Source organism: Apaloderma vittatum, unplaced genomic scaffold (genome assembly GCF_000703405.1).
Source record: "Apaloderma vittatum isolate BGI_N311 unplaced genomic scaffold, ASM70340v1 scaffold2813, whole genome shotgun sequence".
NCBI classification, from domain to species: domain Eukaryota; kingdom Metazoa; phylum Chordata; class Aves; order Trogoniformes; family Trogonidae; genus Apaloderma; species Apaloderma vittatum.
The window spans coordinates 79,328-103,461 of NW_009707393.1; the positions used below are offsets into that span (position 1 = coordinate 79,328).

At 38.3% G+C, this 24,134-nt stretch overlaps 1 protein-coding gene across 1 annotated transcript in view; it reads left to right on the forward strand.

Annotated features, from left to right (window-relative positions):
• Positions 1-22,520, forward strand: part of LOC104271490 (proprotein convertase subtilisin/kexin type 5-like) — a gene marked incomplete at its 5' end in the record, with an annotated part of 90,789 nt that extends 68,269 nt beyond the window's left edge. Inside the window, 10 exon segments of the mRNA XM_009866174.1 lie at positions 4,562-4,698; positions 10,884-10,968; positions 10,970-11,016; positions 12,598-12,700; positions 13,245-13,438; positions 14,763-14,847; positions 17,451-17,548; positions 18,133-18,262; positions 20,451-20,566; positions 22,333-22,520. Of these exon segments, the coding sequence (XP_009864476.1) occupies positions 4,562-4,698; positions 10,884-10,968; positions 10,970-11,016; positions 12,598-12,700; positions 13,245-13,438; positions 14,763-14,847; positions 17,451-17,548; positions 18,133-18,262; positions 20,451-20,566; positions 22,333-22,448 (1,111 nt within the window).
• Positions 22,521-24,134: the final 1,614 nt, after the last annotated feature.

Below are 24,134 nucleotides of genomic sequence, written 5' to 3' on the forward strand. Positions count from 1 at the left end.
ATCCTCTGTATCTAAAATTTGATTTCAGATTAATATTTCTGCCTGAAGGGTGATGCAATTTCTAGGCTGAAGTGGTGGCAGTGGAAGAGGCCAAGACTCTTGAATTTGTTTTAAAGAAATAATGATTTTACTCTGTAACACAGATATTCTTATATAGGCCTACCTGTGGCACCTGATGAGTATATTGTAAAATTTCTCAGAGAAGAGTCATTATTTTTAAATGTAATTGTAAGCAGGAGCCCGTAATTATTTTCTCTGGATATAGTCAATCGTGTAGTCACATCCATACTACCTTGGATGTCTTGTTACTAAGAGGAGTCTCCCAACCCTCCTGCAGCGAGCAGGGAAATCTTTAACTAGATCTAGTCACTCAGAGCCCCATCAAGCTTGACCTTGAATGTTTCCAGGGATGGAGCCAATGTCTCTTTTATTTCTGAATAAGGAAATGCACATCTGAACATTTTATCACTTCATATATTTATTTAACACCACTGAAAGGGAACCCTCATGGGTTCCTGGATTTGAGTGTTTAGTGCATTAGTAGAGCAACACAAAAATACCTGGACCACTGAGTCTGTAACACATACACATACAGACAGCCTCAGAGTCAGTACCTTTCTACTTTTAACTGTTTTATTGATCTATCTGTAGCTTTTTTACTTGTTTGTAGAAAATCAGTTCATACATAAAAAGGTTCCAACTGAAACCTTACTTTATAAAATTCAAATCTTTCCCAAAAAAAAAGTATTCTTTCAAAAAACTAGTGCTTTCTATGAAGGAATACTACCATTTTCCCCTGTTTCCGTAGATGGAGTTTACGGTTTCAGACATGGTGTATTTTAGGTGAAGATGTTTTTATATATCTATAATAAAGTCATAAGAAATTTTTGTCTTTTCCTCCCAAAATTACTTAAAAGAATGACACAATATTAAAATGGAAACCTGACAGCAATTTGAAATTCCAAAACATGACAAATAAATGCCCTTAAAGAGAAAGCATGGTGGGAAATATCAAACTAATTACAGTGAAAATACATAGCAGCTTGTGTTTCTGTGTACGTGAATGGAAGCTCAGTGAATACAGCATTTACAGTGTAATTATACAGTACTTATGTAATACTTTGCCACAATGGCAAAGAGCAATATTGCTGCCTTGCTAGGGTGTTTAGAAAGTAATACATAAGTTAGTGTCATGCTTTAACCCCAGCCAGCCACTAAGCCCTACACAGCCACTCAGTCTCCCCTGCCAGGATGCAGGAGAGAGTTAGAGGGTAAAAGTGAGAAAACTCGTGGCTTGATAAAGGTGCTTTTATAGATGAAGAAAAAGGCACACACACAACAAATTCACAAAAGCAAAGTAAGGAATTAATTTACCACTTCCCGTGGGCAGGCAGGTGTTCAGCAATCCCCAGAAGAGCAGGGCTCGTTGACAGTTACTTGGGAAGACAAAGACCATCACTCAAAACATCCCGCCATTCCTTTTTCTTCCCCCAGCTTTATATGCTGAGCATGACATCATATGGTCTGGGATATCTCTTAGGTCAGCTGGAGTCAGCTGTCCTGGATGTGTCCCCTCCCAGCTTCTTGCCTACCTCCAGCCTACTTGCTGGGTGAGGAGCAGAAAAGGCATTGATGCTGTTTAAGGACTGCTCAGCAGTAACTAAAACATATGTGCTGTGTCCAGCACAAATCCAAAATATCACCCCATACTAGCTGCTGTGAAGAAATTTCTACTCCAGCCAAAACAAATTATCAGCAAAACACAGTATGACAATTTAACTAACTGTTGGAAATAACCTACGTAATTACTTAAACGTAGCTACATGCAGATAGCGGGTAATAACTGCATGATAATTTCTACCCTTTAGGTAGATGATGTGTGCCATGTGTTTGTGAGATTTGCTGTGTTCAAACAAGTGATTTAATGATGACATGAAATAGGCCACTTCTGCTGGCAGAATATATATATAACTGCATACAGACATACACACAGGCACAGAACTGCATCAGCAGAAAACCTCACCCAGCTGGCTGTGAAAATGAAGCCTAATTCTAAATATGTATCTCTATTTTAATTTAATATTACCAACAGAAATAAAAAAGAGTAGCACTGTAGATATTCATTTAAAATAGAAAAAAAATTGCACAAATGACAGCATGAAAATCAGCTTTGGGCTGAGCCCTGTGAAGTGCGCCAGCCATGCAGGTCCTTACAGGTCCTGTTGCAGTAGGTGTGGATAGGCCATATGTGACCGTATGCCTCTGACTGACTGAAGTTTTCAGCAAAAAGTACTCCATCTTATTCATGTCCTCTATGACATTTTTTTTACCAGAAAAACTTGAAATTAGCTTAGAAAATAATAGTAAAGGATCAAGTGAGTGCAAAATATCAGAATATTTTTGTAGTCTAATACTGGATTCTTCTCTATTTTAAAGAAAAGGCTTTTAAACCTATGAGTTTTCTACTGTAGAGGTCTTGTTTTATGAAAAAATTTTAAGCTTAGCAATTATCAGTAGAATTTTCACACATAAAGAGAAAATTAAAATTGTAGTTAATATATATACATGCATTTATGTATATATATACGCATATATTCAAAAAGTGTTGTGTATATATATATGTGTGTGTGTATTTTCTAAAGTTAAGCTGTGCCATTTTATTGGATGCAACAGTCTTGATTAGAGAGCACTTCCCATCAATAGCTTTGGGGTACCAGGCAGCACACTGTGGGCACTTGAAAATGCAAACTCTCCTGTGTTTTTCCAAAACCTCATTAATAAATTCCAGTTTTAGGTGATAGAATCTCTGGCCAGTCCTCCTTCTCCTTCCCCCATGAGATCAGCATTACATTGCAGCCCCTGAACTGGGCCCCCATCTGAGAAATTACTGTAATCCAGGCCTAAACTCTGACCTCTTTACCCGTGGCCTAGGTAATTAAATTATAGTAATGTTCTTGGTTAGATAAAACCATCAGATGTCATTAGTCTCTCAGTTTTACTGAAACTGAATTCTGTCAAGTGTTTGAAGAGACATTTGAGGATCTGAGGAGGTCATTTGAAGATTCAAGCTGATGTCTCAATTACATTTTATTTCCTGACAAGAAATCACATATATTGAATTGCTAATATTGTCTCAGTCACACACAGAATCACAGAATGTTAGGAGTTGGAAGAGACTCCACAGGCTCTCTGGGCAGCCTGTTTTTCCCAACGTTTTTGTTGAACCTCCTATGCTCCAGCTTGCATCTGTTGCCCCTTGACCTTTCTTTGGACATCCCTGAGAAAAGCCTGGCTCTGTCCTCCTGACACTCCCCCTTTACACATTTATAAACATTAATGAGGTCACCCCTCAGCCTCCTCTTCTCCAAACTGAAGAGACCCAGCTCCTTCAGCCTTTCCTCATAAGGGAGGTGTTCCACTCCCTTCATCGTCTTTCTGGCTCTGCGCTGGACTCTCTCAAGCAATTCCCTGTCTCTCTTGAGCTGAGGGGCCCAGAACTGGACACAATATTCCACATGTGGCCTCACCAGGGCAGGGTAGAGGGAGAGGAGAACCTCTCTCAACCTGCTAACTACTCCCCTTCTAATACACCCCAGGATGCCATTGGCCTTCTTGGCCACGAGGGCACATTGCTGGCTCGTGGTAATCCTGGTGTCCACCAGAAACCCCAGGTCCCTTTCACCTACACTGCTCTCCAGCAAGGCAGTCCCCAACCTATACTGGCACATGGTGTCATTCTTTCTCAGATGCAAAACTCTACACTTGCCCTTGTTGTATTTCGTAAGATTTCTCCCCACCCAGCCCTCCAGCCTGTCCAGATCTCTCTGAATGGCAGCACAGCCTTCTGGTGTGTCAACCACTCCTCCGAGTTTTGTGTCATCAACAAACTTGCCGACAGTGCTCTCTAATCCCTCATCCAGATCATTGATGAATATATTGAACAGCACTGGCCCCCATATTCACCCTTGAGGGACCCCACTAGATACACGCTGCCACCTGGACCCTGCCTCATTGACCATAACTCTCTGACTTCTCCCCTCCGGCCAGTTCACAAGCCACCTCACTACCTGATCATCCTTAATACTTAATATCAGTCACTTAATACATTTCATTGTTTTTAAACCCCTTTAAGTATTCCATTCCAAAGCCAAAACTAAATGTTACAGAAATTTTCCAACTTACGAGTAGTATTTACATCATGCAGTTGAAGAAACAGATACTCTATGTTGTTTGCCCTTTTCCCAAGACACTTGAATCCTATCAAAGAATACTAGCCATGTTTTTATTATTTTTTTGCAGTGAATTCTCTTTCAGTTCTCTTTCTGTTCTCCTTCACGTTATGACAAAAAGTATGTAGAGAATTTCTTCCATCAAAATAACAAGAAACTATTGAATATAACTGAAATATGCATTGAAAAGCCATCATGAGTAACATTATATAAAGGCACAGATGAATCAGACGGCTAATTAGTATATCATTCAATTCAAAAGTTTGCAGACTTGGAGGCTTAGCTCCCCAAATAAAGTGATTCACTTAAAGTAATGTCATGATTTGTTTTAGGCTATTTGATCATTCCATGGAAGGATTCAAAAACTGGGAGTTTATGACTACTCACTGCTGGAGTGAAAAAGCAGCAGGTGACTGGATCTTGGAAATCTGTGACACTCCGTCTCAGCTGAGAAATTTCAAGACTCCAGGTATGACTTCAACCTTTATTTGGTCTCAGTGAATTCAGGAAAATGCTTGTAATTGCTAATACTGCCTTGACTGTTTTCCACCTTTCATTTACAGCTGGAACATCTCCCTGGTTTTAGTGTGCAGGCAGAGCTTGTGAAGACTGTTATTCTTCATTGCGGTTAACAATGCACTCTTCATTTTTATGTTACTGTTATTTACCATGTAAGACACATGGTTCTCTTTTATTCTGAACTTACTTCTAGTTTCCATGGAGAATTTAATCTTCTCTGGGGTAAAATACCCTCTTTCTTGCGGTCACATGTGTTGCCTCAAACTATAAAAAGATACTTTGACCATTTAGATCTGCATCATACCAGACATGAATTCTGAAAGCAGAAACAGACTCCTTTACCACCTGACAGCTTACCGAGAGGCAGTACTTTAGACAAAGCCAAATCCTTACTGGGCAGAATTCTCAAGGAAAAAGATACAAAGCTGCGTGGGACCACGTGCTGCATTTACAAGAATGTAGGCTCTGTATGCAGACATCTCTTTCCTTGGATGTTGAATATAGATATATCAGACAGGTCTTCAGCATAAATTAGAGCTGCCCAGAGTTATTCTGCTGTGTTCATACTACCTGTGTCTCTTTCAGGTTGATATAAGTCCCCTATTTACTTGGCCTATATCACTTATATAAGGCCCAAGGATTCCTTTTAATGTTGTTTTTCTTTGCTTTGTTTCTCTTTTATCCTCCCCATAAGAAAAAGTGGCATTTATCGGCATTTACACAACTAGAAAATCCTAGTTTACACAACTAGAAATTCATGGTTTGCCTCCACTGGTAGGTTGAATTGTGCTCTTGTATGGGCAGAGTACTCAAACCTGACATTCATCCACTCATGAACTGTGCTTCTGGTAAGAGTTTTTGAAGCTGCAGACATTCTTCTGCTTTTAATTCTCACTGCACAGTTCAGTTTAATTCACGTATTTTACTATAAACACTTTGAAAGAAATTAAGCTTGAGGGAAGGGCTTTAAAAGAGAGTCACGGGAGTACGTGCTTACTTCTATTTTCTGCTTATGAGAGATGAGTGTATACTTGCCTTCGGACTTACTGAAAATCAAAACCTTAAAAACCCTTTTGAAATAGTTATATTATACATAGACAAAAATGCCGCTGTTTGTACATGGATACTGAATATAGTTCTTACTCTGGAGTCATCAACATAGGTGGAAACCCTTTAATAAAAATAATCAAAGGTGAAATATCACTTAAAGAAATATTCCAGTTAAAAACATGTTAAAGGGACAAATACTGTTGGTATATGGGAAATCATTTATCACCAAATCTAAAAGCTTATTATGATTAAACAGCATGTCAGAATGCAAAAATATTACATTGGAATGACAAATCTAGTTGATTACTGCTTTCTGAAAGATAAATATTAATTATAAGAATTCTGCTAGAAAATACATTTAGGACTACATGACATTAGCAATAGAATTAATTTATAACTCAGTAAAATAAAAGATACATTCCTTCTCAGGTAGCTAAGTAAACTCTCAAAGCGATAAGAGTTTTCTAATTGATTTGCTAAAAATCAATTCTGAATTTTAAGACATAGATGTTAACTTAAAGTACTTGAAGCTATAAAAATATATCTTTGTGAATTTAACAGTAGGGAATTTTTAAGTATGCTTATTCCTGAATCAGTAGATTATTGGAAGTCATTAAAACTACTCACATGAGTCTCACGGAGTATAGGTACTTTTATTGTTTCTACTACATGAAGAAGTACACATGAAGAAATGCTGAAAAAAATGTGAAGTGCTTAAAAGCTTTGAGTTTATAATAGGAAAGGCAGGCATGAGAGATATGCATGTAGTTCACTATTCCAGAAGAGCGTTAATTGTTTTGATTCTGCTTTGTCCAAGAAAGGCCCATTAATGTTTCTGCCATCAGATATGGAGATGAAGTACTTTCTCTTCTTCTTTGTTGAAATTTGGTTTAATTATTCAGATTGGAATCAAGGCTCACGCCTCCAGCTCAGAAACTCAGTAGGACTATTTTCATCATGACTTAGAGCAAGCTGGAGCACAGGAGTTCTAATGTGTGAACACAGAGTTGTCCAGTCTCCTTCCTACTGCAAGTGCTGCATAGGCCAGACTCAACTGAGTCCTTCCATCTTGCACTTGTTATCTTGAACATCTTGCACACAGCCAGGAACATCTCTAGTTGAAGGACAAAGTTAGGGTACTTCTTCACCTTTGTGTGTTTCAGAACCCACTGGTTAATCCAGCAGTGTGATGAAGAGCCACAGTGCCACACGTTTCAGCTTTTCCCCTCTTCTCTCTTCCCTGGTATGCTCCCTGTACTAAAGCCTAGTAAAGAGGTAGCATGGAGCCATTTTGCGAACTGTTCATCTGGCCTGTTCTCCAGACATCTTTACAGCCCTCTTTTGTCACCAGGACAGTCAAAAAGTAGCCAGCTACATTTCCAGCTTTATACTTTAAAGCCAGTTCCTGCACATTCCTATTTTACCTATGTAGTTGTACAGGTTATACTGATTTATAATATCAATACTTTATATATACTTTTTTCGATGCTGCAGTGGCTAATATATACTTTTTTCGGTGCTGCAGTGGCTAATCTCACAGGACTGATTTCTTCCGCTTCTTGAGTGCTAAAGCCTAAAGACCCAGCTCTGGGACAAAGAGGCAGTAAGGCCAGGGGATGAGGAGAATGTAGACCTGCCCAACCAAAGGCTGTGAGAGGAAGCTGATACACTGAAAGAATCCTGATAGAGAGCTTGCTCTATACTTTCTTTTAATCTCAGTGTGAAACAGTACCTGAGACTGGTTGGATTTTTACACTCGTTTGGATTTCACAAGATACAGAGATCCTGGTTCATTGTATACTCACTAGTAATATGTCCCCCAACTTTCTACAGCGGTGGTTGGCCTGTGATGGAAGCTGTCCAGTAACACTTCTGTTCAAAACGATTTGGAAGTGCCTGCCATGTATTAGTGGTGGATAAACTTAAGTATTTGGGTTAGTCTCCACACTGGACAGAACATGGAGTATACAAAAGGTGCTTAAATGTAATTTATGGTGCCTCTCCAGTTAATCACTATAGCCTGTAGTTTATCACACTGATCATCATGATGCCTGTTTCTTGTTTCTGGTGTGTGTGTTTGTTTAGCTATTGAAAGGTCTTATAATTACGAGTTGCAGTTTTTCTGCTGAGAACAAAGAGCGAACATGTCATCCTATCTCTGCATTGGCAAGGTAGTGCCACATCTGTTACCTGTAAAGAAATGCAGGGTCCAGTTTGTAAAAGTAGTGCTTGTGATTTCTGCATTTAATTGTGTAGAGTTTATAGAGGAGTACATGTGCTTGCTGTGAAACACTGTGATACCCTTTCTCCTATACATACAATATGAGACCTCTGTTACATACTAAATACAAGCAGGCCAAAGGATTATTGTAGCCAAACTAAATTATGGAATCAGCCAAAAATGGGAACAGAACGATTTTGGCTTAAGTGTGCACACTTCATTTATTCATTGTAAAAACTCGTGTGTGTATATATATATACTCAATTAATGAAATATTTTCATTGTGCAAATTAAACCTGCCTTGAGGCAGACTTCATTTATTTGCTGGCAAGTCACATGAATTTTTTCTCCTCTTTCTTTACTGAACCATTCTTAAGAGGCAACTAATCTCCTGAGAGACCCTGTGTTATTCCCCTTGCTACCCTTTTGCATTCGGTATACATTCAAATCACCAATCCTTTCTCCAGTAACATAAGCCCTTCCATGTGTGTAAAGTCCAGACACAATACACTGTGCCTGAGCAGCATCTTTACTTGCAATTATTTCGGGGGGGTCCTTGCAAATACTTTTTTCTAGTATTCAGTATTTTTACCAGTGTTCTGAAAGAAGTATAAAATCAATCATTGGAAAGTTTAGTGACCTTTGGGGTGTAATAATGATAGGCATGAAAAGATATGAATAACTTAGAAAAACAGTTTTTGATTGCACCCAATATATTGTGTCCATCTGCTGTGGAAGTAGGTTAAAACACAAAAAGGACAGAGACTGTAGATGGAGAGCTGTAGCTTTGAAAATGCTGTAGACATGACTGCGCATCTGGTTAAAAGTGCACTCCCTGTGTGATTCCTTTCCTATAAAGAAAAGTTCCTTTGAGGACCCAGCTGAATCTCCCTGAAGATCAAGGAAAAGTAACTTGATCCTTACATGTCTAAACAGGGAGAAAAGAATTGTTCTGTGTCTTTTTCATTTAGTACAGACTAAAGAGTTACATAGCTGTGAGCTAGAAGTAGGAAAAGACAAACTGAAAATGAAGAGCATGCAGTTTTACAACCAAGGTTATTAGCCAGTACTTTGGCCAAAGGTGTGGTAGACTCTTCATGATTTATTTTTTTTTAATGAGGATTAAATATCTCTGTTTAAAAAGTAATCATAGAATCACAGAATCATAGAATGGCCTAATCTGGAAGGGACCTTAGAGATCATTTTAATCCAGCCTTCCTGCTGCCAGGGACGCCACCTCTACTGTGTGAAAACAACTGTCACGGGATGTAGTCTCATGCATATAGTTTCTTCTCAAAAACTTGTGTGTAGAGCAGAGAAGGTTTCATATGAAGTATAGAATGTCTGTCCAAGAAAGATTGGACTGAGTTGGCAAGAGACAGACAGAAATTCCCATTTTTAAGTCCAGGATGTAGAAGAATTTAAAAGAATTGAACAATCATCTGTCAGGTGGTGTCTGCTTATTTTTGATTACTGCCTGAGAGCATTGCAGAGAGCAGAGAGCATTGTCTTGGTCATGTCGATAGAGCATACCAGGTGACACTGGGAAAATACCGAAAATCACTTAGAAAGGTCAAAGTAATTTGCTTGCATGGATTGAAGAAGTCCAAGTGAACAAAATGAAAACTCAAATTATTAAGTATCATTAAAGTGAAAGAAGAGGGAGATTGCTTGAATTTAATTTTATATTAAATATGCTGAATGAGTTTTTTGAGAAGAGACATGCCTGGATTACATTTCTTTCTAAATAATAATTCTAAGGGAACTGTATTTTAACCACAGAGCAACCTCCAAACCAGGATCTTTCCAATTCAGGAAATAAATATTCCCTACTCCCCTGTTCCCTTTCTATTCTGATACAAATTTAATGCTTCTAACTAGTTACTCAGACATAGATATAATCAACAGAACAGGGTAAGATCAAACTTAAGTTCTACCTTTTCAAGCAGGGATGTGTTTCTTATGCATCATGACTTCAGGCGTTATTTCAGGCCTGCATCTTTTTGCTCTTACAGAATTAATTCACCGGACAGTATAGAAAAATGGGGTCTGGAAATACACATTTTGTGTCAGGACAGACTGAAGTGGTGACTTGATATACATTTAGGTTTTTATTCAAAAAAAAAACCAACCCAAACAAACCACCACCACAAAAAAACCCCACCACAAAAACTTACCAAAAGTCCGATAATGCTTCAGGCAGGCAAATAATTCTTTCTCTCTTTCTTCATTTCAGTACTGAGGTGATAAATATTAGTGATGAACACAGACAGTGGAGTGATATATCTGCCAGATAACTAGGGCAAATAAATAAGAAATTGTGCTCATTTGGGTGTAGGTACTGGTGTTCTACCGTGGAGATTTCCTGTTCATCAAGATGTGTCCTGTAAGCCAATGAAAAGTACTCATGAGTAATAAAAAAAAAGTAACCCCTTTCATAAGTTAGAATTCCTAATACAGCTAGTTAGCGAAAAGGTCTCAAATAATAATTGCTGCATAATGAATGTTCTGAGGCAAAATGAAATTCAGAGCAAAAACTCCTTATTGAGTACCATATACATTTTCTGAATAACTGTATGGCCAAGGGTTTTGTTGTTTGTTGTTTACACTGAGTTTAACCCATGGTGCAAAGTCTCACTACTAATGAAAATACCGTGTAAAAATCTGATTGAGGAAAGCATGATTTCTCAGTTTACAGTGAAGCAGCAATTCCAATATCTGTATTAAACTGAAGGTATTTACTTGAAAAGAAATGTCTTCCATACCTACTCACAAACTCATGTTTACAAGTGATACATTTTTGTAAGACACAGAAAAATATATAAATTATTTCTAAACCTAGATTTTAAATACTTAACTTCTAGGCAAATTGAAAGAGTGGTCCTTAGTACTGTATGGAACATCCATACAGCCTTACTCACCAAGAAATGATTTTCCAAAAGTGGAAAGAAAAAGTTGAAGACCCTACAGAGGATTATGGAACAGATGAATATTCAGGTGTGTACATTCATTTACGCTGATTTTGTATTTACTGAACACATAACAAATTGAAGGAGTGACCTGAGACTCTGCATACGTAAAATGTTCAGTGAAGTGTCAATTCTTAATTTCATAGAATGGCCTAAGCTGGAAGGGACCTTAGAGATCATTTTAATCCAGCCTCCCTGCCGCCAGGGTCGCCACCTCTCAACTAGATCAGGCAACACATGGGGATTTGTTTCTTAGGTTAAAGTTATTTTTTTTCATTTCATATGAGTTTGTAAGCGTAGAGTCACATGTTTTTAAGCTACACTTAACATACTGTGAAAAATGCACTGCTTTTCATTTAAGTGTATAAAAATGTCTATATATACATACACACACACTTATATGCGAGGAACATGTATCTTACATCTGTGTTGTTTCTCAGTGATCACTGAAAGTTTTTACAACCTTGTCATTAGACTTCAACAGAGTTAGATTTTTGGCAGCGCAAAGTAAGGCAAGTTGGCATTTTCATACACGTAATTCGACATTAAGAGCATCGTTTGAGAGACAGGGTTAGAGAGATAGTTAGGGCTGATGAATCTTAAGTTCAGCTCCAGCGAGCAAACAGCAGGACAATGTTCAAATTAGAAGTTTCTGTTATTACAGTCTCCTGCCACAGCATGTTACACCCAGAGCTGCTGGACTCCTTCTTTTGATGAAACACTATCATCTCTGCTATAAAGGTCACTAAGTTCTTAAGTTTTTGTATGAAGCAAACTCGCTTTATTTCAGGCTTACTTGACATTAGGAGAAATTTCAAGGTGGCTGGCAAGCTGGACACATTTCATTCACGAGAGAGCAGTGATTCTGAAAGTTATAACTTCACCCACAGAGTTCAATCACCTAAATAAAGGCAGGAGTTGATGGTTCTTTTCTCCTGTAGCAGGAAGGACCTGTCTGAAAACTGTAAACATAAAACTATATAATATCTTGAGTTGGAAGGGACACATAAGGATCATCAAATCCAACATGAGCATGATTGAGATGGAATACTTGTTAATCAGCAGGTATTAGGCAAAATTTTTGCAGCATGTAGCAGCACAGAGGGAAACACATCTGGGTCCTAGTGGCTGGTTCAGTTGGCCGATGATAGCCACCTGAACCAGTTGTTGCCTAGTTGGTAACCAGAGTAGCCACTAATCACGTTCATCATTTATGGAGACCTGCTTGTTATATGTGATTTTTGCCAATAATTCCTATTATGAATTATGACGTCTTTGTACATTTCTGAATAAAATTCAGACTCGTTACTCATTAAGAAAGTTACTATTCGGATCCAGAAACAGTTTCTCTTTGATAGATTCCATGCAGAATGCCATCCTTGCTAAAATCTGTAGATCACTGTGAATAAATACTGAGGCCGAGATTTGCAAGATCTTCAGGTACTAAAAAAAATTTATTTTTATTAGGCCAAATTACTATTTGGAGTTCAGATCAAACAGGGAAATAGAACAGTTGCATTTTGTGTTAAAATACTATGTTTTAAGGGATGCTAAATACTAAATAAGAAGTTTTAATCCCTTCTCTCCCTGTATTCTGGTTTTGTTACAGGTCCCTGTAATGCAGAATGCAGTAAAGTAGGGTGTGATGGGCCAGGACCAGATCATTGTACTGACTGTCTGCACTACTACTACAAATCTAAGAACAACACACGGTAAGACCGAGAGAAAAAAATCTTTACTTCATAGATTTCTTAGTGTATATCTTAACTTCCTTTCCTCCTTGCTTTGCTGCAGTCATGGATAATTCATTTTCCACTGAATTTGACAGATTTTCTTAAGAGTTGAAAAAAGTACCTCTAGCTAATCAGAATTTGAAGTACAGACTTCAAACACCCTTCTCTAATTATTTCCCCATCTCTTGATTATTTTTTCGTAAGAAGCTATATATATAACTGTCATAGCTAATACAGCTTCTGTGATTGAGTTTGAACAAGATAGGAAGAAATGTAGGTGGTCAAAAATGATATTGTATGATGGTATGAAAAGGCATTTGCCAGTGAGATAGCATGTGCTGTAGGGAAGTAAATGGAAGAGGCAGCTTGATGGTAATGTTTTGGAGGGTTACATTTTAGTAAACACATGATCATTAGAAAAGCACAATGCTGAGAAATACTTCTGCTTTGCAGTCATGGTCCAGGAATGTGGTGGCAGGTTATTTCATTAACAACTCTGCCTTCTCTTCCCTGCTGTCTGCAGGATCTGTGTTTCGACCTGCCCACCTGGTCACTACAATGCAGACAAGAAACGCTGTAAAAAATGCTCACCCAATTGTGAAACCTGTGTTGGAGGCCACAGTGACCAGTGCATGACCTGTAAATCTGGCTACTACCTGAATGAAGTAACCAATAGCTGTATTACCAACTGCCCTGATGGGTTTTACCTGGATAAGAGTTAGTATTTCTTGTTTCTTTGTTGTGGGCTACAGAATTTGATCTGGGGAGCTTGCTGGAATACTTACAAGCAGGAAAAGTGTATATTGATGCATCTATCACTTATCCTATCTTATCTTTCTTATTAAATTGTTGCCAAGTGTCATGAAGAATCTCCTCAAAAATCTTCCTTTATTTCAAAATCCTTGCTTAGTGAAAGGATGTCTTTGCTGCTTGTAGCTGGGAACAACAGTAGCAGAATGAGGACAGCTCAGAGCAACTCAGCTGCTGGACAGAGCAGGCTATCTCTGTTCCAGAAAGGGATAGGCATCATCCACATTCTGGACATGGAGTATTCCCCATTCCCCCAAATTCAAGTGATATGGCACCAGACAGAAGAAGAGAACTGAGAAATAAAGCACAGCCACTGAACTGGAGCTCTAAGAAAAATAGGCTTCTCAGATGTAAATGTGGTTACAATTAATGTTTCTGACAGACCTAAGTACCTGCAGTGATGTGATGAACCAAGAGCAGTAAATCTCTGTCATATGAGAAACCATCCTTCAATTTCCTCCTCTGATTGCCAGGTGGACTACCCATTTAATTTCCAGCCACAGCTAGCAAAAATACTTAGACATATATTCAAACATGAACTTAAAACTGCATCATGAAGTTGTGTGTTCATTTTTGAGAACTAGTAGACGGATAATTCTTCTATTTTTCACTGTGTTAGAACTACAGTAAAGGGAAATCCTTTTCACCCTGTTAAGAAGGGTTGATTAAAATATTAAATGGGAACATCAATGTGTTATTTTTTTCTCAGAACAGTGCAGGGCACTGCATCTCAAAAGACAGCAAGTCTGAAAAGAAACATCTCTTAAAGTAAAGAGCTATACAGATGAAGAGGCAGGTGTTGACTTTGCTAAGATCAGACCTGTTCATGACAGTGTATCTTTTAAGAGCCAAATCAGGAAGACAGGACAGGCTGTTTGCATAGAAAGTATAAGAGGACACATGGCAGTCGCTACTGCATATCACTGCTCTAGGAAAAGAAAATTTAAGTCTATATTATAAATAATTAATGTAAATTTAAAATGTTATTGAGGATTTCTGTAATGACCTCAAAGCACGTTTTTCCCAAGGTGCAACTATAACTTCAGATGTTTAGAAACAGACTAAACCATTTGACATTTGATGGAAAAAGCTAATGTTAGGCAGAATTCAGCTGTTTTCCCTTCAGATGTCAAGACAGAAAGCAGTAAGTCATGTAATAATATATCCATGTAGTTTTATTAAACATAACTGACCAAGGTTTTCTGGGCTGTTTTCTTTTTTTCCTTTGTAGATAAGATTTTTTGCCGAAAATGTAGTGAAAATTGTAAGACATGTATTGAATTCCAAATCTGCACAGAATGCAAACATGGCCTAAGGTAAGGAAATGATGGATGTCACTGAACACGATGCCTGAAGAGGCTTACAAGGCTGTGGATACATAATGAAGAACATCAGATAGCTATTTGACCTTGAGTGGCCCTCGTTTCATATTTCGATCACTGTTTAGTTGTAACATAGTACTTTCTTGTGCTACTGTGTGCCAGTTTGGCTAACAGTGGGGTTTTAGAAGAGCTTTCATTACAGGTAAAGTAAGAGCCACAGTCATGTGGAAAGCTGATTTCTTCACTTTTTTTGACCTACAGCGTGGTAGTCAAGGATTATTTTAGAGGTAGAGCTGATGAAACATTAATTTTTCTGATTCAATCCTGTGGTAGTTAGACACTCTTATCTTTGTTGTATTTTTTCATACATTCACTTATCTCAGGTACCTCAGGTTCGGTTCTATTACAATATAGTGTGTACATATTTTAAACAGCAGTGTATATATTTTCTTCATAGGAGGACTTAATCATTCTTGAAACTGATAGGTGAACCTTACAAAGCAGTACACATTTCAGGATCCTTTATGAATGACCTTTTGATTCGAGCAGCAAAGGTCAAAAATCTTATAAAATTCGTGACAGAATGTATGCTGGCTTTATGCTACAAAAAATATGAAGTCAGTATTCCGTTTCTGTAGGAGTTCTTCTCACAGAATATGAGAGTTCTGCAAATGTTTTAACCTTCTATCAAAGTGGATTTTCATCTCTTAGTAAAAAACAAATATTGTTTGTTTCTAGGACATCAATAGCTGGATTCTTTTATATTTTGTAAAGGAATTGTAATTTCTTTGTGTTTATGTTGTGTCTAGATTTTCCAAGTACCCGCACAATTTTTATTACAAATATCTCTATTTTTTAAAAAAGTGATCCTTTAAAAAGGAAGTATGATCTAATGGGAAGGGAAGTATGTGATCAGATCAGAACATTGGTCTATTTACACTCTCTATGATATGATTATCTACTTACCTTTTAAAATGTTATTAAATTTGCAATCTGTGCTAAGAATTCTGAGAATTTTAGCAGACTCAGTTTGACCTTCTGTATATCTGCAAAATCAAATTAGTAAATTAGCAGTTTAGAAGGCCTGCAATGGGCAAATATATCAAGAGACCAAAGACTGCATAGGTTTGGGGCTGTATAGAATATGGTTGCGGTAGAAAAGTTATGCCCACATTTTCTTTATTTCTCAGGAACTGAGTTTCCCTGTCCACTAACACAAACAGCAGCTTGCAGCACCACTAGAGAAAGTAGACAATTCCATGCAGTATGAGAAAAGAAGGAGAAACTGAAATAGAAAAAAATAAAAACAACCCAAGCTTCATGTTTTCTTGCACAATATTAGGAAACCGAGACTGATTTTTATTAACATTTTCAAAAGTACCATACGTGTGTTGTCAGATAAATGGAGCTTTTCCGGGAGGACTTCGGAGACCTGGATTCCAGTTCTGATCCTGTTACCAGCCCATTAATAAACTTGGGCAAATTTTTCATTTTCTTATCTGTAAAAATATACTACCTGCCTTGTAAAGCACCGTGAGATGTGTGACTGAGAAAAATAATAAGAAAACAGGGGTTATTAGGTTTATTGATTTCACAGAATCATAGAATGGCCTAGGCTGGAAAGGACCTTAGAGATCATTTAATCCAGCCTCCCATTGCTGAGTTATTTTTTTCTAAATGCAACCATACACGCTCTTGGGAATCTGCAGTGGTGCTGAGCACACGTGACTTCTACTGGATCCAGCCTCGAAAACAGGATTAGCACTCGCTGAGGGTAGTAATCCCCAGAGCTAAAGAGCATATTTAGAGAAAGAGTTAAATTGGGTCAAAGCTGAGGTTCCGAAGAAGTTGGTAAGCATAACAGAGAAGTCCTGTAAACCAACACTGCTATAGGCACTTTATAACATGAAAGCATAAATAGCTACTTAGAGGGAAGCATAAAAATGTGACTCTTTACACTGTTTCTTTTTCTTCTGTTATGCACTGTTTTATGCTCTCTCTCAAAAGTGCCTGCAGGCAGAATTCCTCCGACTGTAATCTTGACAAATCTCCCAAGCCCCTCAGCACTGACATTCAGATAGGAGGTTTCAAAGGAAGCTTCTATTGGAGAAAGAAGTGGTGATTTCCTTCTCACTTGTGCATCTATTCTTAACCTGTGCTGTAGCATAGTTACCAGGAAATGCTGCTGGTCTTTCAGCAGAAGTATGAGATCTTGTTAACAAGTGCCTTAGCTTTTTTTTTAATACAGTGCTGTTGACCCTGTGCCACATTCCTCATGGGTAATTGCATTTTACATGCATGAATTTTTAGTACTTTTTGGCATTGTGCATTTTTTTCTGTCCCCTTCTACTCAGTAGTGTTTACAGTGAGTTTGTAAAAAGTTTCTGAATTTCACCATGAGCAAAACTACATTTCCTTCCCATGTGAAGTGATTGCTGTCTCTAAATTTCTAAAATATGACCAATAAAGTAAGTTGACGAATTCTAATATATTATATGTTCTTTTGTTAAAGGAGAGCTGCTGATTTGTCCATGACTTTATTGTCCTCTCTTGCTGTTACCTGACCAAATACTGTGCTTTTTTCCTCTTTACAATAGTTTGCATGGCACTAAATGTGCTATCCGCTGTGAAGAAGGAAAATACCATAATGGTAGAGAATGTGAACCATGTCACCGTTCTTGTGCAACATGTGCAGGTACCCTACTGACATTCTGCATCAATTCCTCTTCTCTGTGTTTTTATCTCTGATTTTGTTGTACTATATCACACTTAGAGTATAATGTAATTGTTTACATGTAGAAACTTTTTCTTCATGATCATTCTTCAATGTATTTTAAATCCAGCAGTATTCTTTCAGCTAACATGAAAATCTAAGACTTCTGGTTGAAAGTGTGCACGTATTCATTTTTTCTTTTTTCTATTTTCTTCTTTTTTCGTTTTCCTCTTTTTTCTTTTTTTCCTCTTTAGTAGAGCTCATTCTGATTTCCAGTAATGTCCTCCATTTTCTTTCTGGGATGGAATAATGACTGATATATTTTATGTGATGTTTAGAATTAGCAACAACCATCTCTTTCAGAAAAATATATACTGAAATTATGGAACGTTGTTTATTCTAACCGTGTACGTTAATTGCTTGATGTTGCTGTTTGAAGATACTGTCAGGCAGGTAAAACACAGTCTCTGAAAGATTTGGCTACATCACCGCCTGTTAGAGATGGTGTCTGTTAGGCAGTAAGAGGAATTAGCCAGTAATACAGTATATTTCCTCTGTGATTTAAGGTGCTGGAGCAGATGCCTGTATAAACTGCACACAGGGTTATTTTATGGAAGATGGAAGATGTGTGCAGTCCTGTAGTAGCGGTTATTACCTTGATCACTCTGCTGAAGGTGGATACAAAAGCTGCAAAAGGTATGATCAGTGGCTAATATATGTGTCTGATGTCTGGCAGTATGTTAGCTATTACTCTATTGAAAAAGCTAGTACTTAGAAGAAGATAAAACACTGCTGACTTCAAAAAAATAGAGAAAATACATTACATGCTAAGCAAATGAAGAAGAGGTGGTGGATTTCTTTTTAATCTGAGATATTCATGCAGCCCTCCAAAAAGTGTTTTTTCTTGTCTGTCCATCAGTATAAAAAAGTGAGAGTCTAAGTGGATATGCATATAAATGCAAAATTTACAAATCTGGTAACAAACGAAAATAGTCAAACTAGGGGTTTTTGTTTGTTTTTTTTTAATTGCAATTTAATTACTATTTCTAATCACAGAACCACAGAACGTTAGGGTTTGGAAGGGACCTCAAAAGACCATCTAGTCTAGCCCCCCCACCAGAGCAGGATCACCTACAGTAGGTCACACAGGACCACGTCCAGACAGGTTTTGAATGTCTCCAGAGAAGGAGACTCCGCAACCTCCCTGGGCAGCCTGTGCCAGTGCTCTGTCACCCTTGCAGGGAAAAAGATTTTTCTAATGATTTTGTGGAACCTCCTGTGCTCCAGCTTGCACCCATTGCCCCTCGGCCTGTCATTGGATGTCACTGGGAAGCACCTGGCTCCGTCCTCCTGACACTCACCTTTTACATATTTATAAACATTAATGAGATCACCCCTCAGCCTCCTCTTCTCCAAACTGAAGAGACCCAGCTCCTTTAGCCTTTCCTCATAAGGGAGATGTTCCACTCCCTTCATCATCTTTGTGGCTCTGCGCTGGACTTTCTCAAGCAGTTCCTTGTCTCTCTTGAGCTGAAGGGCCCAGAACTGGACACAATATTCCACATGTGGCCTCACCAGGGCAGAGTAAAAGGAGAGGAGAACCTCTCTCGACCTACTAGCCATACCACTTCTAACACACCCCAGGATGCCATTGGCCTTCTTGGCCACAAGGGCACATTGCTGGGTCATGGCCATACTGCTGTCTGCTGGACACCCCAGGTCCCTTTCCCCTACGCTGATCTCCAACAGATCATTCCTCAGCCTACAACTCTGCACTTGCCCTTGTTGAATCTCATAAGATTTCTCCCCGCCCAGCCCTCCAGCCTGTCCAGGTTTCTCTGAGTGGCAGCACAGCCTGCCGGTGTGTCAACCACTTCTCTCAGCTTTGTGTCGTCAGCAAACTTGCTGACAGTGCTCTCTGTTCCCTCATCCAGTTCATTGATGAATATATTGAACAGCACTGGCTCCAGTACTGACCCCTGAAGGACTCCACTAGATACAGGCCTCCAGCTAGACTCTGTCCCATTGACCACAACTCTCTCTGACTTCTGACTTCTGAGATGATGTCAAATGTTTTACTGAAATTTAGATAAACCACGTCCACTGCACTGCCATCACGTATCCACCTGGTTATGTCCTTATAAAAGACTATCAGGTTGGTCAAATATGACTTCCCCTTAGTAAAACCATATTGACTGCTCATAGTTACCCTCTTATCTTCATTATCCCTAGAGACCATTTTGGTTCTTCAGCTGCATTTTCACAAACATTGCACAAGTACATTACCAGAATACTGTCCGAAATAGCTGCCTGACACTGTACAAATGGGTGGATGAATCTTGGACAAGACTGTACTGTGCAAGGAAGGGACATTTTTTTCTATTCCATTCTTTGTTAAACAAATACCATTAGTTGCCCTTTGGAATTGTTTATTATTGACTCGCTTTGAGTTCAGGGCAGGAATGGGATGACCATGTGTTACAGGTTTCCACAAAAAACCCAAAATCTATACATAGTGAAAATATGATGGAGACAGAAGGGTGATGAAAAGACTGGGCAGCAGGTCAGTCTCTTCCATCCTGTGGCTTTAGCTCACGCCTAGCTGGTGCACGTATTACCACTTCTGTTGATTCCTTCTGCATAGTTCCAAAATACTAGAATAATGCAGGTATTTAGTAAAAAAACCAACAGGTTTTGGAGGAAAGAGTCTGGACTGGGTTGCAGGGGGAGTTAATTATTTTTTATAATTTATTTTATAATTTATTATTAGAGCATCTGATACCTCTAGAAACAGGTAACAAATGCTTTGCAATGCAGAAGAGGTCTCCTAGGAGCTCTTGTATTTGGTGAGGCTATAAGAGCAGCTCCTGACATTGTCTTTCAGATGTGATGCCAGCTGTTTGGATTGCAGTGGTCAAGGAGACAGGAACTGTACAAGCTGTCCAAGTGGCTATAACCTAGACACTGGTGTCTGTGTAGTGGGCACAGTCTGCAAGGATGGTGAGTGCAATTCTCTGAAAAGATCCATTTTACCACTGACAACTTCTTTTACATAGATTGGGTTGGTCTGGTCTGTTCCTTTTTTTTTGTTACAGTCATGATTTGAGGTCTACATTACGTCTTAATTTTTTCAGGTTTATGAAGAGGAGAAAACTATATTTATGTGTATTAACAAGATGAGTCACATTCACTTTACTTGAATTTTCCTAAAATAGTATTCCCCCCTACCAACAACCTACTTTTTCTTCCTTATCTGTTTTTCAAAAGCCATTGCTTTCAAAAGATTTTTGTTTGAAGACCCTAGCATACAATCAATAGAATCACATTTCTACATTTTGCTTTAAACTATGAAAATGCTGGTAACTAAAAATGGTTTTAAGTGCTTGTAGTATTGCTTGAATTATGTGAAAGGGTAGTGAGAACAAAAGAGTTCTGAAATAGGGAGCAAGCAATTTGTAGTGAAGATTTGAACTTCCTCCAAGTTCTCTGTGACAACCAGAATAACATTCTTATTGCATATGATTGGCTCAGTTATTCACTAATGTTCATTCCTTTCAGATGTCACAATTACAGAAACACTTAGATAACATCATACTTCCCTAAAAGTGTTAGTATGTGAATTACTTGTAAATATAGCCCAAGTGCAGTCCAACAGGATAATGATTACCAGAAAAAAAAAAAGTATTAAGCCATAGGAAGATACTTGCTATCAGATGCAGAAAAAGCTAACAATGACTCTTGATTCCAGCTCATTTCTCTTGGATTTTATGAAGAGTCTTTCCAAAGACTCTAAAAAAAAAACCAAAAAAATAAAGTGTGTAAGGTTGAGTATTGTTTCTGTGGACCTTTACAGCTCCTGTTGGAGTTCAGGCCTTCAAATGTGAAAAGTATCCTGCCTGTCATAAAATCTGATTACAAGTACTGGTAAACCATGAGTCCTGAGACCTTTTCACATCAGGACATTGAAAGTGTTGTTGTAATCAAGAGCAAGTCCAGAGAAGGTCAGCTATAGATGGACAAATGAAGAGGAAGTGTAATCTGAATTTGTTCTTTAGTGTGGTTGGATAGATCTGTCTTCTTCTGTACATACGCGGCCTCAATGGGATACACATGCAGTTGCCCAAGACTGGGGACACCCCATCTCGGTACTGTCTCCCCCATTCTTCCAAGTGCAGCTGCCATGAATGAGCAACACACCAGTGAAATTGCAGTGCACTGTGCACAGTGGACCCTGCCACACAGCATGTGTTCTCAACAGTCCAGGGTAGCCAAGAAAGGCCCAGAAGGGTCTGGGGGGAGGTTCTGCTAATTTACAAAGCATTGAGAGTCTCACTTCATTGCCTGACAATCAGGTACCGTTTACTAGTCTGGCTCACTCATAGGCTTTGCATTTCTGTGGAGAATGTTTTATTCTTTTCTGTGGTTTGACTGTTTTATTCTTTTAATTCATAAAAATTGAGAACAAATTCCTTTGCTGTAAATATCACTGTTTTCTAATTATTCTCTTTCTAATCTTTTTTTTTTCCTTTTCACAAATGGATACCAATCATTCCCTGTCGGACCACACAATATCTCTTCCTGAAAAAAAAAAATGCTGTTGACTGAAATTCCTTTTGATGGACCAAATTTCCTATTTGCTACCTGCTCCTGAATGATCTCTTCAACCAAATCTGCCTGTCTGACCAATTAAACCTTCCTCCATTGTACATGCCATACTCTCCAAACCTTCAACCTCCCCTCCTTCTCTTGCTGCTGCCCTCTGGAAGCCACGGAAGAGTCCTGGGCCGAAGGAGGATTCTGTATGCTGGTGAAAAAGAACAATCTCTGCCAGCGGAAAGTGCTTCAGCAGTTGTGTTGCAGAACATGTACCCACAAAGGGTGAACTGACACCTCCCAGCGTCCTCCTGCTCTTGTAGACTTATAGATTAATCCATATAATTGAAAAAGGAAAAAAAAAAAGGAAAAAAAAAAGAAACCACCTCTCTCTCCCCTCTTCTTTGTCTGGGGAGATGGTGAACTGTTTGTTGGAACTCAAATGGAAAACTACAACACGCCTACCTTTCATAACTGGGTGTCTAGAGCTAAGCATCCGGGATCACAGAGTCAGTATTGTGTGACCAAAGCATTTGATGCCAAAATTAACATTTAACTCATGATTTGATTTCCTATCAACCTTAAGATTATTCCTGTTTTTGAAGGTCCTTTTTCTTCCCTTTTTTTCCTGCTTCTTTCCCCTTCAAGATGTTTAAAGTGTTTGAAGAATACAACACAAGTTTACATGGATTAAAACTAAATACAAAAATGTTTGCATTAGTCTTTTTTGTGCTATGTGTATTTACAGGGGGAACTTGAGTTCCTGAGGGGATCAGAATCATCATTAACTGCAGGACTAAGTTCTGCCCCTTTTGTAACAGTATTTAAAAAAAGGAAAAGCAAACATTTCTGCACACATTTCTTTCTTACTTCCTCTGCTATGTGCTGGTTTTTCTATCACATGCAGTATGTATATATGTTTGCCCAAAATGTGGTTTTGGTCATATAGATTTCATTTTTAGACAGCTAGCTTATTAACAGATATGCTAGGATTTTTATTTTATTTTTTTAAATTTTCAAAGCTATTTCAAATAAACTTTAAAAAAAAGTTGTTCCTGTAGTGAACAAATTCAAAAGATACTACTTCTCTTTGTGTAAGCGAGAGTAATGTATACGCTCGGAAGTCAGAAACTTTGCTAACATGTATGAAGTATTCATAAATTATTGTTGTCTTGCAATGTTCACAAAAAAGGGGATATTATCATGCAGATATGTGGAGCTATTTCATAGTGCCGATATGTAAATGCCAGTGTGACTATATGCGACAGGATGTGTTTACAGGACTGGATTTATAATTGTGCCAAATATGTCTCCAGGAATAATTACCTATAAGGCAATACATCAATGGTTATCTTGATATAATAATCATGTTATGGTGGGCCTGAATCTGCTTTTAACTGCTCACAGCAGACATTTCAGCAGGAATAGTCCTGCTGAGGCCAGTGGAGTTACCTCACTGTAAAACTGTCCTGGGTGAAGGGAGAAGCGGCCCCTGCTTTACTCTCATTACCCAGGTTCATGGCTGCCACTATGAATTTCTGTCATTTAGCAGAAGACAAAAAACTGAACTTCAAAAATACTGTTTTCAGGGGATAGTACTTAAAATGTACAAAATGTCTTTCTCGGTTACCTTTCCAGGACATATAAATAGAAAATTGATTGCAGGTGTTTAAGCATGTGAATGTTAGAAAATAAAGAGATTCAGAAATGCTTGTGTGAGTTTTACAAACAAATGGATGCAAACCTGTAGAGGTAATGTGCCACCTTTAGCAGAGAGCAGATAAACTATTACAACCTGGTTCGGTATGATAGGGGGCCCGTCGAGCTCCTTTGGTGCCCATTACAGATTTCCTGATAAACACTCAAATTTTAAAGAATTCAGTTTGTTTAACTACTAGTCTGTTACTGCCTCATTTCTCAGTATAACATGTTTAACTAGAACATAATGCTTTCAAAGTTTAAGTTAATATTATAT